We start from the raw sequence: 18,108 nt of genomic DNA, 5'->3' as shown, positions 1-18,108 counted from the left end.
CAGAAAATACCAGCAAACATACACATATTTTATTAAAAAACAATACATGAGTAGCTAAATATATTATTGTTTCTGAAGGGTACATATACTTATAACGGGTCATTGTGTTTGTGTGTGTATGTATTATATTATATATATATATATATACACACATACAAATAGAAGACACATATACAAATACTATTTCAAGTCACAATGATATGAACTTGTGCCTCCACATTTCATGTAAAAACCACAAACACATGTACCTATATACACAAAGGTAAATATAGATATATACAGACACATATACACACACATATATATATATATATATAAAAAAACTCAATATATCTGAGGTCTGTCACATACTGTTGTGTGCTGCACTGTGCCATATTTTGGCAACAGGTTCCTGCAGCTTACTCATGTGTAAGACAGGACCAGTATATTGCTCCGTTAGTATTTATACATACTCGTGGTCGCTTTCTACCCAGTGCGCTATTGTGCATCATTTACCCTGCGGACATGTCTGACAACGGTAATGAACACATTACTGTACCTATGCTGCAATCTTGCAGATTATGTATTGCGGTTTTCAGTGAGGAGGTTGTGGTTCGGGATGGGTTATGTATGAGGTGTTATAACCCACCATGTGCCTCCAACCCTCCGACATCAGTACAGGAGCCCCCTTGGGAGGTGTTTTCTCAGAATGTGGCCTCCATTGTGGACTGCCTGGCAGTCCCGGCTGTTGTTCCTCCTATATGGGTACCACAGCAGCCCATCCCTCCCTCACAGGGACTACCACTGATTATGCAGACCCCTCCTGTACCACAGCAGGTGGTCATTCCCACAGTAGGATTACTACAGGGTGGACCTCCACCATGGGTGGATGCATTCTCTACCTCAGAGTCTGGCTACGATCTCAGCAGCCATTCAGACCATGTTACAGAGTGAGAAACCTGGACGACCAGCTAAGCGTCCTGTATTGTCATCTCAATCCACACAGCTGTCAGAATCTGAGATGTCATCTGATGACAGAGAGGTGGCTGATGCCTCTAACCCCGACTCCCCTCGGCAAGAAGCAAAGCCTGAGTCAGGGATTAATATCCCTGCCTTGGTGCGTGTGGTCAGATCCGCATTGGTTATAGAGGATGACGAACCAGCCCCTAAACCCAAACACCCTGTTTACAGATAGAGGTGTCTTCATTAGTATTCCCTCTGTCAGATCAGCTGGTGGATCACATGGCTGATGCCTGGCAATTGCCTGGTAAGAGGTATCAACCTCAAAAACATTTAACCTCATGTTATCCATTTCCTGAGACTCATTGTAAGAAGTGGGAATCACCCCCTGCTAATAATCCCATTTATTCCCATGATAATAAACCCATTGTATCTATACAACCACATCTATCCCTATTACACTGAATAAAGCCTGGGATAATAGCTATTATAGCATCATAGATGAAACTAAGGGGTGGTCCGGGTGTGTACTGAGCCACCCACTAGCCAGATCACCCAATTCCCTGTAAATAAATATAATTGCCATCTGCCGCCAAGCTCCACCTCCCCACCTCAATCACTGGGCATTCAGCTGCTAACTCACATGGTGATGTCACTGCACATGGTGATGTCACTGCACATGAGCTCTCTGTGTGTGCTCAGTCACATTGTGCTGCTGGAGAAGAGCGATGAGGAGCCTCACAGTGACAGCAGCACCAGCAAGACACGGAGGCCGCTGTGACTGAGTGATAGGAGACAGCTGCCTGCCCCTGATGAAGAGGAGAGGGGGTCAGTCAGCTGCAGATAAGGGTGGGGGAGGGGAGGCTGTCTGCATTGTATATAATCTGTAATAAAGTATAAATAGCAGGAACCCGATTTCTTATACTCGTTTCCTGCAAGTTACAGTGAACTAATGTGACAAATGCTTGATTACAATGTACATTGTTACATATTGTTAGAGAGTGTATATACTGATAGAAGCACTGGTAAAGTGATAAATGGCATATATGAGTGTCCAAGGTTTCTGACCTATGTGTTTTAAACCCCCAGGAAATATCGGTGTCTGGTTGATTAGAGTTTGGGCTTTAAGTAAAAGCCCGATAATGGGTCCTGGGGGTGTGGATGTGAGAGAGAAGAGAGGGCTCCATCCACAAGGCCGGTTCAGGTGTTGAGGCCTTCAGCCTTGGAGCAGGCTAATTAGTGACTGCAGCTGTGAGAGGCTGATAAATGGCTGTGTCAGGGTTTGGCTCAGTGTCTCATACCTGGGAGAGCAGGCAGCAGGCTTATTCAGAGACACTGTGATGTAACACATGTAAGTACTGTGCATATGCCTGATGGTTAAGGCAGTAGGCCCTACCACTTTGAAAGAAGGAATTTATTGTCTAGTTAGTGCTCATTTATTTTTGTTTTACATTTTTATACCACAATAAAAACTAGCTGCGGCTAACTTGCATGAAAACCCTGGACTGGTGTGTTATTTCCTGGCAGGTGTGTGTTTGGTGGTGTCCATCTACTGAAGTAGAGGGACCTCCTACCCCGGTCCTATTACAGCACACACATGCATACATGCACACACACGGTTACACACACATACACATATATACTTTCTGTGCTCATTTTATCTTTAATGATAATGGGTAATGAATATGTGTCAGTGTAACAGCAGTATATTAGTATATTTAGACATTGAAGATATAATATCTTTAATTCTTTTTAAATTTGCTATGAACGTTTGCACTATTTGGGTAAGAATTTGGTATTGGGATTGCGTAGAATAAAAGTATCGGGCAATATTACTGTTATTCATATGCTACTGAGGACAATGTCAAGAATTTATTTCATTGTCTATACAGGACACTGTAATAACTAAGGTTAGGCTGTGGGTGTGAGACTTAGACTTTGGGGAGGATATCGTTTGGCTGCGGGTGCAAGGCTTAGGGGGGTAGGGTAAATCTATGAGGTTAAGCTGTGGGGGGTAGGATTAAGTTAGAGGGGGTTGGAGTAGGCTGTGGGCACAAGGCTTAGACTGAGGGGGTAAATCTGTGGGCCTCAAGTTTAAGCTGTAGGGAATAAGGTTAGAATGTGGGGGTAGAGTTAATCTGTGTGGAATAAGGGTATACTATGAGGGGGTAGTGTTAGGCTGTGGGGGTTAGGGTTTAGCTGTGAGGGGGATAGTGTTAGGCTGTAAGGGGGGAGGGTTAAGGTGTGGGGGGGAGGTTTGATTAGGCACTATATGGAGGATTAGTAGGACACTTACCAGAACGCTGGAGGATCACAGGTGTGAAGTCACATGACCGCCAGGACACAGAAGCTGCTGCAGCCATCAGGAGCAGGTAAGTAGCTGCTGGGCCACGAGGGAGAATATGGTGACATTATACAGATCTACATGATGACTATGAGCATGGCTAATGTCATCATTCTCATGTCAGCATTATACATGTGGCCAGATCACACAATCGATGGCTTGGTTCCAATGTTCAATGGTTTACCCAACAAGGCTGAGGTTCCAATGTTTCCTCACCATCGACATATTAGTTCTAATGTTGGCTCACTGACTCCCCCGGCCTGACCATCACCCACTTACTCCAGAGACTCTTCCACCAGACACACAGCTTGGGCGGCAGCCAAGTGTCTATGATGTCATGGTAACACTCAGTATGTCACTACAGAGCAGCTCTGCCTGGCAATGATGGAGGGCACTGCTGATTGGCTAAGCTCAGAGTTAGTCAGGGCAGTCACATGGGGGTCACAGGTGGTGGAGCAGTGTGTGATCACTGCTGAGCATGAAGCACAGTAACAGCCAGCCTACCATTATTAGGAGGCGGTGGGTCAGCTCAGCCAGTCCGGCTATAACCATGAGGAGTCCTGTGTAGAGACATCAGAACACACTGATATCTCATAACCAATGTCTAAAACTAAATGTTTTGTGACCAAGGCTAAATACATCGGCTCTATCAATGGTTTCTTCATGTCCAATTCTTACTGTAATGCAGACATCAGTAATAGTATCTAAGTTGTCATCAGAGAAAATGTGGAGATGATTTACCAGAGATGGTTCCAGTGACAATTCCCAGCATCCTCCTCCAGTCCTCAGACCAAAGCTGGGGAATGTGCAGAGGGGCAGGTACATTAGTCCATGTATAAGGGACAGTTCCTCCTATTATATCTGTATGACTGACATAGACCAGACACATTACTGACATAGGGAGACGCTGTGACCCATCAGATAGGCTCATACACAGGTCCTTGTACCCATTACATGATCCCACATATGGGCTGTTATGGATCCCGTGTGGTGGATTCTCCCATGTTATACATTTCTTCATTGCTGCACAATATCATATATTATACACTACACGGGAACCCTGGTATTACTATACTATACACTACACGGGAACCCTCGTATTACTATACTATACACTACATGGGAACCCCGGTATTATTATACACTACACGGGAACCCCGGTATTACTGTACTATACACTAAACGAGAACCCTGGTATTACTATATTATACACTACACGGGAACCCTGGTATTACTATACACTACACGGGAACCCCGGTATTACTATACACTACACGAGAACGCCGGTATTACTATACTAAGTACTACACGGGAACCCTGGTATTACTATATTATACACTACACAGGAACCTTGGTATTGCTATACACTACACAGGAACCCCGGTATTACTATACTATACACGGGAACCCCAGTATTACTATACACTACACGAGAACACCGGTATTACTATACTAAACACTACACGGGAACCCCGTTATTAGTATACTATACACTACACGGGAACCCCGGTATTATTATACACTACACGGGAACCCCGGTATTACTGTACTATACACTAAACGAGAACCCTGGTATTACTATATTATACACTACACGGGAACCCTGGTATTACTATACACTACACGGGAACCCCGGTATTACTATACACTACACGAGAACGCCGGTATTACTATACTAAGTACTACACGGGAACCCTGGTATTACTATATTATACACTACACAGGAACCTTGGTATTGCTATACACTACACAGGAACCCCGGTATTACTAAACTATACACGGGAACCCCAGTATTACTATACACTACACGAGAACACCGGTATTACTATACTAAACACTACACGGGAACCCCGTTATTAGTATACTATACACTACACGGGAACCCCGTTATTACTATACTATACACTACAGGGGAACCCCGGTATTACTATACTATGCACTACACGGGAGCCCCGGTATTACTATACTATATATTACACGGGAACCTCGGCATTACTATACACTACACGGGAACCCCGGTATTACTATACTAGACACTACATGGGAACCCTGGTAGTAATATAATAGCTTGGGGATGGGATACTGGCGGTTTGGATGCTGGTGGTCAGAAAACTAACAGCACAATCCAGTCAGAATCTTGATGCCTGGAGGGAAGTACCCTAATCCTCCCCTCCCCCCGCAGCAAAAGCCTCCTCCTAGTGCCTAACCTAATACTTACCATTGGGATATCAGCAGTGATTCCGGTGCTGGGATTCTGACTGCCAGCATCCTACCGCAGAGCTGCCGATTACATCCCAATATAATAATGGTTACAGGTCTCCCTCATTCCCCCCACACCCCACCTTTTCCTTTATACACAAGTTATAACTAAACACAGCAGTGAGGCAGAATTTCCTACATCAGAGTCATTTTATTGCAAGGTCACAAGAATATAGTTTCCTTCTGTAGTAACACTTGGAATTTTATTTATTGAATATTTAATACTACAGATTACTATAATATTGTGTGAATGTTTTGCTGCTAGAATAGTGCAAGAAAAGCAGATTATAAAATGAGCAGCTGCTGTATCCTGCAAACCTGGGGGCAGACACACAAGCAGCAGATAATGTGGGTGGTGCTGGCAATCTGTAACTAAAAAGAGAATGGTAACAGCAGCACAGAGTATTTCAGCTCATATAACTCCATTACAGCTATGATCAGACAAGACTGACATGGATACAGCTAGGTAACAGAACAGAGTAATGATGTGAGGCTCCCGGCATACTGGTGTAGTGACTCTGTTCTGTGCACCTGTATATAGATAACAGATCATACATCCAACGCTCAGAGATGTGCAGCATCCTGGCATTTTCCATCAGGTGGGGTCTGTACGTATTAGGAGCCATCCATGAGGAATAGCTATCCTGGCTTTCTCTCTTTGGTATAATATGGTCCTTACATTAATGATGAGTGTAACATCCTGCACATAATAGTCCTGTAACGTCCAGTTACTCATACAGAGCAATTCCTGTTATTATTCATGGCTTGTGTACAAAGGGCCTGATTCAGAGCTGAACGCTCTGACCAGAGCTCTCGCTCTGAATCAGGGCCCTCCTCCATGAAAATGGAGCGGCCTCCTGGACGCTCGTATAGCTGTGGATGACCACCCACAGCTATAGCGAGCGTCCATGATGATGGTCGCGATGGTCTTGACCATCGCGACCATCGGGCTTGCGACGGAGACCTGCGGTAGGGTCTCGCTGCCGCAAGCCCTGGAGTGATTTTGGCTCTATCAGAGCCAAAATCACTCCCACTGACATCACTAGTGATGTTAGCGGGGCCGGCTTGAGACGGTAGGCGTTCCCATGGGAACGCCTCCATCTGGCAGGCACGCCCACCAAAGGGGGCGTGCTATCAACATCGACAGCACGCCCCCTTTGGTGCGAGACCCGGAGCGATGGAAAGCCCGTCGCTCCCCGGGTCTCGCGCATGCGCACGACGGAGCTCCCTCCGTCGTGCGCATGTGCAGTGGGGAACATCGACCCGCTTGCGAGCGGGTCTGAATGACGCCCAATGTGTCATTTCTGTATTGCTCATGTATTATAAGCTGCAGGATATGATACTCGCACAGTGCTGTCATTCCCTCCATGGTACAGATACAATAGAGATGACATATTATCTAATACATATGTACTAACATAATGCTGATATATACCATGATAGGAGGTAATAACAGGACAGGCCAGTGTATCCATGCAGGTGCCCATCAGAAAGCAAATCCCCAACACCAGAGCGGTGTCACAGTGACAGGAGACAGGAAAAAGGGGCACACGTGTAAGACAAAACCTTTCTTGTTTGGGTATGAGAAATGGATACTAAGACAGTCACAGTATAAAGGTACTAAAAGCAAAGTTAGGATAAAGCTAAAAAACAAAACAATAAAAAACCGCATAACAAGAACCTAGGAATACAAAGAGCTGGTGCAGCCCCAATATATACCTATAATCACCGGTACCTAAAGTGACAGAGTAATACATCTTTATGTCAGTTTATAGCCAGTTCTGAATGAGTCATAGTAATTGTCTGACTGACCAATACTGACCGGGCTTATGCCTGACGTTTGTTCTTCGGTGGCCCTGACCTTGGCTCGTACCCTGGTCTATAGCTGACTGCCCTGTCCCTATCTCTATGTTATTTTCTCCTGCCAGCTGTGGCCTAGTGTGACCAGTCCGTGAGACACAACTCACCCTCATGCAGAAACCTCTATACTTCCTTGTGACATCTCTGGTAATATCAGTGTTTCCTCGAAAGCCCGTCTTACAGCAAATCACTAGGTCTTATACCTAGGCCATCACAGAACATGTGCACCACCGAGAGGACAACTGGTCACTATTCCAGCTTTACTAACAATGTACAAAAATGTTCAAGTCAAACAATGTGGTAAATACTAACAAGCGCCACAAGCAGCTGTGTTACCCCACATGGGCGTCAGACAGGTCCGTACGGCGTTTGGTTTTCTTGTTACCAAACTCTTTATCTCATATATTTGTAGGTGTATAACAAAGCTTGTTTTGTCCTTTCTGTGATTTACTCACTACCAAATAATCTTCATCTACTGACCCTGCACAGTACTGGTGGTGTCACCGTGGGAGGTGAGACAGTGCAGGACATAGGGCTCTATTTATTAACATTATTTTTACTAAAATAAAGTGAAAAAGGGTGTTTTCACACCCTTTTCACATTATTTTAGTTTCACCTGTAGTTATTACAGGGCGCTTGGAGTAGAATTAGTAAAATTCTACTCCAACCCCTAGTATCACTTATTTTTAGTAAAGCAGATCGCATTTCCCATAATTGTAATGGGAAATGTGATCCGACTAGAGTTACTAAAATCAAATTGTAAAAAAATACCGGGGGAAGCCCTATGATAATAACGCCACCTGGAGGTGGCGTTATCCAGGGTCTCCCCCGGTTACCGGGCTCCCACTCTGCTCTAACGGGGAGAGCAGAGGCGGGAGCCGGTACCAGTAATCAGCTATGTGGTCTAAACAGACCGCAAGCTGATTGCTGTAAAAAAAAGGAAAAAAAAATTTAAACATTTTTTTTTTTACTTACCTGAATCCAGGGACCGGTGATCGGGCATCCGGTGATGGCTCCTCTCCGGTCAGCTGGTCTCCCATAGTGCACTGCTGCCCGGTCATCAGGTGATCGGGTCCCAGTGCAGTATGGGAGATCACCTGATCGGGAAGCCCGGAGATCACCGGAGGCCAGGAGGATGCAGGTAAGTGTAATGAAGGGAGGGGGGGGGGGGTCGTGGGGTTCCGTGATCGTGGGGGCCGGGGCTTAGCGTCGGTAGGGGGTAGCAGCGACGGTGGGTCGGCGAATGCGTGGGCTCTTAGTCGCGGTATTTTTTCCAAAAATACCACGACTACAGTGCGGATGGGATCCGCAGGGACAGAGCTTTATCGCAAGCTCTGTCCCTGCAAGGAATTTATAGTAAATCCCTGTGATATTGCCTGAATTCACAATGCGAATTCACTCGGTAATATCACACTACAATCCGCATTCAATATGCGGATTGTAGTAAATAGAGCCCATAGTGAGGACAATCTGTACTGATCCTACTTATCCTGTGATGTCCCTGTATTATTCCCCCATTACTACGTACCCTGCTCACATCTGTATTCTGCTGGGGATATTGGGAGCCTGATGCACTTAATGGACATTACTGTTAGTGGTTTATACCAGGACCAGCAGCTTCGTGTGTCCCAACACTAATTACATTATCTAATAATGTATGAATTACATAAGTGATCATGATATTAATGTCCTTATCTTTTGGAATAGTGTAAATAGTAGGTAACAGAGAATCTAATTAGAAGGAAACAGACATCAGACTGCTGTAAGGAGATTAGAGATCCATTTACCAGGAAACCCAATCAGAGAATACTGGATCCAGTGAGATAAAATCAGAGGTTACAGATGTCATTATATCGCCCATCTCACCCCGTCACTTACAGCCCAGTCATCACATGATGTCATAGTTTCCCACTTCCCATATTACACCCCCAGCACATTGTCATGATGACAGATTAGTTATGTCCCTATACTACATCATGTGGTCTTGTTACTGCACAAATAGACCAACAGCACAATAATAATCTAATACAGAGCTTCCCAAACTCCCCCATTACAGGTCAGGGTTTAAGGATAGCCATGCTTGAGTCCAAATGGTTAAATCAAATTGACTTAGGTACTATTTAAGTGACCTGTGCTCAAGCATGGATGTCCTGAAAACCTGGCCTGTAATAGCAGAGTTTGGGAAACTCTGATCTGATAGAATAAGAAAACTGAAAGCCATTACATGAGGAACCTGTTGGAGCCCTATGTTGGTGACATCCGTGTGGATATACTATCAGGTGCATAAATATTGGGACATTGATAGAATTTTCATATTTTGGCCTCTATTCACCACCACAATGGCTTTGAAATGAAACAAACAAGATGTGCTTTAACTGCAGACTTTCAGATTTAATTTGCGGGTAATTACATCCAAATCAGGTGAACGTTGTAGGAATTACAACGGTCTCTATATGTGCCTCCCACTTTTTAAGGGAACAAAAGTTATGGGACTATCAACTCAAAAGCGATTTCATGGACAGGTGTGGGCTATTCCCTCGTTATTTCATTATCAATTAAGCAGGCAAAAAGGTCTGGAGTAGATTCTATGTGTGACATTTGCATTTGGAATCAGTTGCTGTCGACTCTCAATATGAGATCCAAAGAGCTGTCACTATCAGTGAAGCAAGCCATCATTAGGCTGAAAAATCAAAACAAACCCATCAGACAGATAGCAAAAACATTAGGTGTGGCCAAATCAACTGTTTGGAACATTCTTAAAAAGAAAGAACGCACCAGAGAGCTCAGCAACACCAAAAGACCCGGAAGACCACGGAAAACAACTGTGGTGGATGACAGAAGAATTATTTCCCTGGTGAAGAAAAACCCCTTCACAACAGTGGGCCAAATCAAGAACACTCTCCAGGAGGTAGGTGTATATGTGTCAAAGTAAACAATCAAGCGTGAATATAGAGGGTTCACCACAAGATGTAAACCATTGGTGAGCCTCAAAAACAGGAAGACCAGATTAGAGTTTGCCAAACAACATCTAAAAAAGCCATTACAGTTCTGGAACAACATCCTATGGACAGATGAGACAAAGATCAACTTGTACCAGAGTGATGGGAAGAGAAGAGTATCGAGAAGGAAAGGAACTGCTCATGATCCCAAACATACCACCTCATCAGTGAAGCATGGTGGTGGTAGTGTCATGGCGTGGGCATGTATGGCTGCCAATGGAACTGGTTCCCTTGTATTTATTGATGATGTGACTGCTGACAAAAGCAGCAGAATGAATTCTGAAGTGTTTCGGGCAATATTATATGCTCATATTCAGTCAAATGCTTCAGAACTCATTGGACGGCGCTTCACAGTGCAGATGGACAATGACCAGAAGCATACTGCAAAAGCAACCAAAGAGTTTTTTAAGGCTAAAAAGTGGAATGTTATGCAATGGCCAAGTCAATCCCCTGACCTGAATCCGATTGAGCATGCATTTCACTTGATGAAGACAAAACTGAAGGGAAAATGCCCCAAGAACACGCAGGAACTGAAGACATTTGCAGTAGAGGCCTGGCAGAGCATCACCAGGGATGAAACCCAGCGTCTGGTAATGTCTATGCATTCCAGACTTCAGGCTGTAATTGCCTGCAAAGGATTTGCAACAAAGTATTAAAAAGTGAAAGTTAGATTTAGGATTGTTTAGTTTGTCCCAATACTTTTGGCCCCCTAAAAAGTGGGAGGCAAATATAGAAACCGTTGTAATTCCTACACTGTTCACCTGATTTGGATGTAATTACCCTCAAATTAAATCTAAAAGTCTACAGTTAAAGCACATCTTGTTTGTTTCATTTCAAAGCCATTGTGGTGGTGACTAGAGGCCAAAATATGAAAATTCTGTCAATGTCCCAATATTTATACACCTGACTGTATAATAAAGTATAATATATTAGTATATAGTGTGATAATGCAAATGTCATTTACCTTTCACTAAGCAGGGACAGCAATCTAGGCTAATTATGTATTTATGCCGGTTTTGAAAATTTTCAGTACTGCAAAAACCGCTGCAATTTGTATATATTTCTAGAGGCTCACACACATTGTTTTTCTCCTGTATGACGTTTCTGATGCCTAAAAAGATCTGATTTCTGTGTAAAACATTTCACACAATCGGGACATGGAAATGGTTTCTCACCTGTGTGACTTCTCTGATGTACAACAAGATATGATTTGTGTGTAAAACATTTTCCACATTCAGAACATGAAAATGGCTTCTCACCTGTGTGGACTCGTTGATGTTTAATAAGCTCTGCTTTTTCTCTAAAACATTTCCCACATTCAGAACATGGAAATGGTTTCTCACCTGTGTGATATCTCTGATGTCTAATAAGAGCCGATTTATGTGTAAAACATTTCACACATTCAGAGCATGGAAATGGTTTCTCACCTGTGTGAGTTCTTTCATGTTTAACAAGGTTTGATTTATATGTAAAACATTTCCCACACTCAGAGCAAGGAAATGGTCTCTCACCTGTGTGACTTCTCTGATGTGTAAGAAGATCTGATTTCTGTGTAAAACATTTCCCACACTCAGAGCATGTAAATGGCCTCTCACCTGTGTGATATCTCTGATGTGTAACAAGATATGATTTGTTTGTAAAACATTTCCCACACTCAGAACATGGAAATGGTTTCTTACCTGTGTGACTTCCCTGATGTCTAATAAGATCTGATTTCTCTCTAAAACATTTACTACACTCAGAACATGGAAATGGCTTCTCACTTGTGTGACGTCTCTGATGTCTAACAAGCTGTGATTTACATGTAAAACATTTCCCACACTCATAACAGGGAAATATTTTATCAGGTGTATGAGCTGCACTATGTGTAATAAAAGCTGAGATATCAGGAGAACATTGGTCACAATTAGAGGGATCACATGACATAGCTGCACTGTGAGGTACTGGATGTATATTTAGCATAACGGGAATATCTTGTGGAGATTCCTGTGTGAGGTTATCTTCTATTTTAATATCTGTAGATAAGATGGGATCTCCCTCCAAGTCATTCCTGCTTGTGCGTCCATCTGCTGGAAATACAATAACTATTATTATTATGCACAGTTCTCTACTATGGCACATACTGAGAGCCATTTATATAGCACAGACATACTGAGAAGCACTTTATATAGCACAGACACACTGAGAAGCACTTTATATAGCACAGACATACTGAGAAACACTTTATATAGCACAGACATACTGAGGAGCTCTTTATATAGCACAAACATACTGAGAAGCACTGTATATAGCACAGACATACTGAGAAGCACTTTATATAGCAGACATACTGAGAAGCACTTTATATAGGCACAGACATACTGAGAAGCACTTTATATAGCACAGACATACTGAGAAGCACTTTATATAGCAGACATACTGAGAAGCACTTTATATAGCAGACATACTGAGAGCCCTTTATATAGCACAGACATACTGAGAAGCACTTTATATAGCACAGACATACTGAGAAGCACTTTATATAGGCACAGACATACTGAGAAGCACTTTATATAGCACAGACACACTGAGAAGCACTTTATATAGCACAGACATAATGAGAAACACTTTATACAGCACAGACATACTGAGGAGCACTGTATATAGCACAGACACACTGACAAGCACTTTATTTAGCACAGACACACTGACAAGCACTTTATAAAGCACATACATACTGAGAAGCACTTTATATAGGCACAGACATACTGAGAAGCACTTTATATAGCACAGACATACTGAGAAGCACTTTATATAGCACAGACATACTGAGAAGCACTTTATATAGCACAGATATACTGAGGAGCACTGTATATAGCACAGATATACTGAGAAGCACTTTATATAGCACCGACACACTGAGAAGCACTGTATATAGCACAGACATACTGAGAAGCACTTTATATAGCACAGACATACTGAGAAGCACTTTATATAGCACAGGCACACTGAGAAGCACTTTATATAGCACAGACATAATGAGAAGCACTTTATATAGCACAGGCACACTGAGAAGCACTTTATATAGCACAGGCACACTGAGAAGCACTTTATATAGCACAGGCACACTGAGAAGCACTTTATATAGCACAGGCACACTGAGAAGCACTTTATTTAGCACAGACACACTGACAAGCACTTTATAAAGCACAGACATACTGAGAAGCACGTTATATAGCACAGACACACTGAGAAGCACGTTATCTAGCACAGATATACTGAGAAGCTCTTTATATAGCACAGACACACTGAGAAGCACTTTATATAGCACAGACATACTGAGAAGCACTTTATATAGCACAGACATACTGAGGAGCTCTTTATATAGCACAAACATACTGAGAAGCACTGTATATAGCACAGACATACTGAGAAGCACTTTATATAGCAGACATACTGAGAAGCACTTTATATAGGCACAGACATACTGAGAAGCACTTTATATAGCACAGACATACTGAGAAGCACTTTATATAGCAGACATACTGAGAAGCACTTTATATAGCAGACATACTGAGAGCCCTTTATATAGCACAGACATACTGAGAAGCACTTTATATAGCACAGACATACTGAGAAGCACTTTATATAGGTACAGACATACTGAGAAGCACTTTATATAGGCACAGACATACTGAGAAGCACTTTATATAGCACAGACACACTGAGAAGCACTTTATATAGCACAGACATACTGAGAAGCACTTTATATAGCACAAACATACTGAGAAGCACTTTATATAGCACAGACATAATGAGAAACACTTTATACAGCACAGACATACTGAGGAGCACTGTATATAGCACAGATATACTGAGAAGCACTTTATATAGCACCGACACACTGAGAAGCACTGTATATAGCACAGACATACTGAGAAGCACTTTATATAGCACAGACATACTGAGAAGCACTTTATATAGCACAGGCACACTGAGAAGCACTTTATATAGCACAGACACACTGAGAAGCACTGTATATAGCACAGATATACTGAGAAGCACTTTATATAGCACAGACATAATGAGAAGCTCTTTATATAGCACAGACATACTGCGAAGCACTTTACAGAGAATATGTAGTAGTCTTCAATCTAACACCCTGCACCTGTCACAACCCGTGCAGTTCCTCTTTCCTGCCTGGGGTGTCACTCTCTGCTCTGGTGCTTTTTCACCCACTCAGCTGATGCAACAAACTTCTGATATACAGACCAGTATGTGCTAGAAGTTGGAGACAGGAGGACAGGGTAGGGGATGGTGAAGAACAAAGAGTGGGGGAGGCAGCAGGACTAGGTAGGGGAATGGTGCAGGGCACAGAGCAGGGGGAGGCAGCAGGACAGGGTAGGGGAATGGTGCAGGACACAGCGGGGGAGGCAGCAGTAAAGGGTAGGGGTATGGCGCAGTGCATAGACGAGCAACAGCAGAAAGAGGAAGAAATCAGTAGGGCAGAGCAGGACAAGAATATTGGGTCAGCAGATAAAGCGCAACAGTATAGAGCATCCAAGCACAGAGACTGGAGGAAGCCATTATACAATGACGGGAGTGTGGTTATAGCCCTGTGTGTGTGAGAAGGTGGAGTATATGTGACTCATATGTTGTGATGTGTAGTATACAGTATATTGAAAACCAGTCAGTCAATATTACTCAAGGAAGATAATGGGTATTATCACATGTACTAGTGCACGAGGAGGATCATGGGTAATGTCACATGGGGTATCATTACATTAACCAGTGATTTAATCATTATAGTTACGTCTCTTGTACTGATGTATGAGCTACACCAGAGAGTGTGGGGAGGAGACTGGTCAGATCTCTGGGCTGGTAACACACAGTGACATGATGTGAGGGGGAGAGCAGGAGTATAATAGGGGCTGATGGCTCCTGATGTATGAGATACACCAGAGAGTGTGGGGAGGTGACTGGTCAGATACATATCTCTCCTTGTCAGAAGTCAATTAACATATCAGTATATTTTTTGAATTGGGGAAGGAAATGCACACAAACTTGGTAGAACATACAATCTCCACACATATAATACACTGGTTAAAATCAAACCGAACATTATATCATGGTGCAGAGAGAGAATGTGACTCTTTTCTGTAGTAAGTGTTTCACCTGTGCTGATATCTGTAGGGATTTCCTCCTCCTTACACTGCTGATCACCCCTCACATACGTCTCTTCTCCATCTATATCTTCTGCCTTATTATCAGTCACATACGTCTCTTCTTCTCCCTCTGTATCTTCTGCCTTTATATCAGTCACATACGTCTCTTCTTCTCCCTTTATAGCTTCTGCCTTGTTATCAGTCACATACGTCTCTTCTTCTCCCTCTATATAACTTATCTTAATGTTAGTCAGATCTTCACCCTAATTAAATCAGAGAATAAAAAACTGCATAATGTATGATTTCATTACTTGAGATTACACAGTATAATATCAGTGTATAAGACACACACAGCTTCTGTAGTATATAGTGACAGTCACTTTGGTATATTGGTGAGACCATGAATCCCATTTACCTGATCCTCCACTGGGGTCCTGTGATTCTCCTCTATACAATCCTGTGAATAAAGAGGAGGGGGACATCTCTCTGGGGTATTTCTGTTACTGGGTCCATCTGTAGGAGACACACAGTGACTGAGTACATTGTATATATGTGATTATCAGATGATGTGTGTATATAGGGGACCCCCATACCTCTTCTCCCTTGTACAATAAAGGACAGTCTCCTCTTACCCAGTGATGTGAGGGGCCGGTGATTCTCCATCATCACATCCTTGTACAGACCCCTGTGTTCCTCTATATACTTCCCCTCCTGCATAGAAACATAAAAAATTACATCTTGACAACTTATAGGAACCTGACACACACAATGATACAGTTATCCAGACACATCCCCTGGTGTTACTGTATAATGTCCCATTCCCAGTAGTCACCTCTCCAGTCATCCCCCAGACACATCCCTTGGTGTTACTGTATAATGTCCCATTCCCAGTAGTCACCTCTCCAATCATCTCCCAGACACATCCCCTGGTGTTACTGTATAATGTCCCATTCCCAGCAGTCACCTCTCCAGTCATCACCCAGACACATCCCCTGGTGTTACTGTATAATGTCCCCTTCCCAGCAGTCACCTCTCCAGTCATCACCCAGTAACATCCCCTGGTGTTACTGTATAATGTCCCATTCCCAGCAGTCACCTCTCCAGTCATCACCCAGACACATCCCCTGGTGTTACTGTATAATGTCCCATTCCCAGCAGTCACCTCTCCAGTCATCACCCAGACACATCCCCTGGTGTTACTGTATAATGTCCCCTTCCCAGCAGTCACCTCTCCAGTCATCACCCAGACACATCCCTGGTGTTACTGTATAATGTCCCATTCCCAGCAGTCACTTTTCCAGTCATCCCCCAGACACATCCCCTGGTGTTACTGTATAATGTCCCATTCCTAGCAGTCACCTCTCCAGTCATCCCCCGACACATCCCCTGGTGTTACTGTATAATGTCCCCTTCCCAGCAGTCACCTCTCCAATCATCTCCCAGACACATCCCCTGGTGTTACTGTATAATGTCCCATTCCCAGCAGTGACCTCTCCAGTCATCACCCAGACACATCCCCTGGTGTTACTGTATAATGTCCCCTTCCCAGCAGTCACCTCTCCAATCATCTCCCAGACACATCCCCTGGTGTTACTGTATAATGTCCCATTCCCAGCAGTGACCTCTCCAGTCATCACCCAGACACATCCCCTGGTGTTACTGTATAATGTCCCATTCCCAGCAGTCACCTCTCCAGTCATCACCCAGACACATCCCCTGGTGTTACTGTATAATGTCCCATTCCCAGCAGTCACCTCTCCAGTCATCACCCAGACACATCCCCTGGTGTTACTGTATAATGTCCCATTCCCAGCAGTCACCTGTCCAGTTAGCGGCTGAAAGATCTTGTTGGTGAGTTCCAGGATCTTCTGGTCATTGTGTCTCTCATGTATCAGTGAGTGAGGTCGAGGCACCATGATGGGGCTTTGGGCCCTGCTTACTCCTCCTGACACATGGGGACGGCTGCTGGGTGTCTCACAGTCACCTGATGTCTTCTTCACTACTGTGTAATCCTGTGTATTGGGGAGACAAAAATGAAAACGTCAAGTAAACTCCACCTATATGGGGTTGTTTATTCAGGTGTTAACTTTGCATAATATATAAGAAGACTATTTCACAATATCAAGTCTTATATATAGGAAAATGTAGAGTATATCGTACGGAGATCTGACATATTTGTGTCAGTAATAAAAAGAAAAGTACATACTGCGAGCAATGTACTAAATCCCAACTCAAGTGAGGACTGTGGGACATATACAATATCTGAGACCGGCTACCTGCTGCTCGTTATTACTATAGATATAAGTGATGTCACTGTGACACCCCCAGATCCCCTCACCTCCCCAGTCATGTCCCTGTATTATTACTATAGATATAAGTGATGTCACTGTGACACCCCCAGATCCCCTCACCTCCCCAGTCATGTCCCTGTATTATTACTATAGATATAAGTGATGTCACTGTGACACCCCCAGATCCCCTCACCTCCCAGTCATGTCCCTGTATTATTACTATAGATATAAGTGATGTCACTGTGACACCCCCAGATCCCCTCACCTCCCAG

General features: G+C 43.5%; 2 protein-coding genes and 1 pseudogene across 2 annotated transcripts in view; 1 reads left to right on the top strand and 2 right to left on the bottom strand.

Moving 5' to 3' along the window:
* LOC148502490 (uncharacterized) overlaps positions 1–18,108 on the top strand; it is a 222,115-nt gene that overhangs the window by 88,014 nt on the left and 115,993 nt on the right. The gene's annotated exons all lie outside the window — the stretch shown is intronic.
* The window catches only part of LOC148502492 (uncharacterized), a 244,045-nt gene that overhangs the window by 139,029 nt on the left and 86,908 nt on the right, over positions 1–18,108 (bottom strand). The window contains exons 7-9 of the mRNA XM_088449766.1: positions 15,961–16,058; positions 15,781–15,808; positions 15,611–15,714 (exon numbers count right to left, since the gene is read on the bottom strand). Coding sequence (XP_088305892.1) covers positions 15,611–15,714; positions 15,781–15,808; positions 15,961–16,058 — 230 coding nt within the window. The remainder of the gene's footprint in view (positions 1–15,610; positions 15,715–15,780; positions 15,809–15,960; positions 16,059–18,108) is intronic.
* On the bottom strand, positions 11,417–15,184 carry LOC148502493 (uncharacterized; annotated as a pseudogene).

Source organism: Taudactylus pleione, unplaced genomic scaffold, assembly GCF_031769625.1.
Source record: "Taudactylus pleione unplaced genomic scaffold, aTauple2 ptg000495l, whole genome shotgun sequence".
NCBI classification, from domain to species: domain Eukaryota; kingdom Metazoa; phylum Chordata; class Amphibia; order Anura; family Myobatrachidae; genus Taudactylus; species Taudactylus pleione.
Note: the sequence above shows the minus strand (reverse complement) of the source record. Positions and strands in the feature narration are given on the sequence as shown.